This window comes from Mandrillus leucophaeus, unplaced genomic scaffold (assembly GCF_000951045.1).
Source record: "Mandrillus leucophaeus isolate KB7577 unplaced genomic scaffold, Mleu.le_1.0 Scaffold112, whole genome shotgun sequence".
NCBI classification, from domain to species: domain Eukaryota; kingdom Metazoa; phylum Chordata; class Mammalia; order Primates; family Cercopithecidae; genus Mandrillus; species Mandrillus leucophaeus.
Window position 1 is genome coordinate 1,743,081 of NW_012099432.1, and position 1,988 is coordinate 1,745,068.

Genomic DNA, 1,988 nt, shown 5'->3' on the forward strand with positions numbered 1-1,988 from the left:
GCCTCAGCCTCCTGAGTAGCTGGGATTACAGGTGCCCGCCACCACGCCTGGCTAATTTTTGTATTTTTAGTAGAGACAGGGTTTCACCGTGTTGGCCAGGCTGGTCTTGAACTCCTGACCTCAGGCAATTTGCCCACCTCAGCCTCCCAAAGTGCTCGGATTACAGGTTTGAGCCACTAGGCCTGGCTTTTTTTTTTTTTGAGAGGGAGTCTTGCTCTGTTGCCCAGGTTGAAGTGCAATGATGCAATCTTGGCTCACTGCAACTCCATCTCCCGGGTTCAAGTGATTCTCCTTCCTCAGCCTCCCAAGTAGCTGGAATTACAGGTGCCCGCCACCACGTCCACCTAATTTTGTATTTTTAGTAGAGACAGGGTTTCACTATGTTGATCAGGCTGGTCTTGAACTCCTGACCTTAGGTGATCCACCTGCCTCAGCCTCCCAAAGTGCTGTGATTACAGGTGTGAGCCACCACGCCCGGACCAAAATATGCTCATTTTAATAAAATGCAGAGATAAGTTGACGAAAATTTCACCCACAACCTTGTCAACCTCCTGGAATGAAAGCCTCTGCGACCCTGCCCTAAAGACTCATGAATGTGAGGCTCCAGAACCTTCTCAGGCTGGGCTCGGTGCCTCACGCCTGTAATCCCCACACTTTGGAAGGCTGAGACAGGAGGATCACTTGAGTTCAAGACCAGCCTGGGCAACATAGCCAGACCCCTATTTCTATCCTCCCAAAGAAAAGCCTTCTTAAACTGGAATTGAGTCCCGCAACTTTGGTAACTCACAAATAAGCCCGTGTGGCGTCTCGCAGACTCGGGAAATTCTCCAAGTGCCCAGGGAGACGTGCTGGGCACTTTCCTGGCCGTGACTGCCGTCCTCTGCCTGCTCCATGTCTTGGTGGTCTTCCTTTAGACCTGGGCCTCACTCTTGCTTCTCTCCTGCAGCTCTGGGCGACGTTGCTGGCAGAGGAAATGAGAAGAAACCCAAGAGCGTGGGGGCTCTGTCCATCGTCCTCCCCATTGGTAAGCGCGGGCCGGTCCCCCAGCATCCCCCAGGTCACAGCCTCCTGCAATGTGACCTCGTGCCTGGCCAGTTGGGCCTGTTCACCTTTTCTCCCGGGCAGGGTACAGCCCCACTGAGTGTCCCTTATCACCCCGACAGCCTCTCCCGGCTTCGGGCTGACAGTGACAAGATCAGACAGCTAAGGGGTCAGATGGAGGACGTGGAGCTGGGTCCTGTGCTGCGGACATGGCCTCACCGAGACTTGAGTGCCTTCTGGGGAACTGGTTCTCTTGCAAGGGACTGTGTGGAGAGGCGCACTCTCGCTGCCTCACTCATGCTCATCCTAACTCACATCACATTTCTTTTTTCCTTTTTTCCTAAATTTTAAGAAAAAAGAAATTTAATTTGTTTTAGAGACAGAGTCTTGCTCTGTCACCCAGGCTAGAGTGCAGGGGCGCGATCATGCCTTGCTGTAGCCTCAATGTCTAGGCTCAAGTGATCCTCCCACCTCGGCCTCCCGAGTAGCTGGTACAAGCCACTGTACCCCGGTTCCTATTTCTTAAAAAGTCACAGCCTTGTGTGTGGCTAATCCTGGACAGAAATATGGAAGAAGTCAGCTACTTCTGGGGTGTGGCTCACCCAGTGGGCTTCAGGTTAGATATTCCTTATACTTACGAGGCTGGGCGCCGTGGCTCATGCCTGTAATCCCAGCACTTTGGGAGGCTGAGGTGGGTGGATCGCTTGGGCTTAGGGCTTCGAGACCAACCTGGGCAACATGGCGAAACCCTGTTTCTACAAAAGATACAAAAATTAGCTGGGCAGGTGACACTTGCCTGTGGTCCCAGCTACTTGAGGGGCTGAGGCAGGAGGATTGCTTGAACCTGGGAGGTCAAGGTTGCAATGAACTGAGACTGCGCCACTGTACTCCAGCCTGGCAACAGAGCAAGACTCCGTCTCAAAATAAATTAAAAAAAAAAATTCTTA

The 1,988-nt window shown here is 52.5% G+C and overlaps 1 protein-coding gene across 5 annotated transcripts in view; it reads left to right on the top strand.

Moving 5' to 3' along the window:
• Nucleotides 1–1,988, top strand: part of LDLR (low density lipoprotein receptor) — a 47,914-nt gene that overhangs the window by 35,363 nt on the left and 10,563 nt on the right. For all 5 annotated transcript variants that reach the window (XM_011994749.1, XM_011994750.1, XM_011994765.1 and 2 more), the window contains one exon: nt 947–1,024. In XM_011994749.1, the coding sequence (XP_011850139.1) occupies nt 947–1,024 (78 nt within the window). The remainder of the gene's footprint in view (nt 1–946; nt 1,025–1,988) is intronic.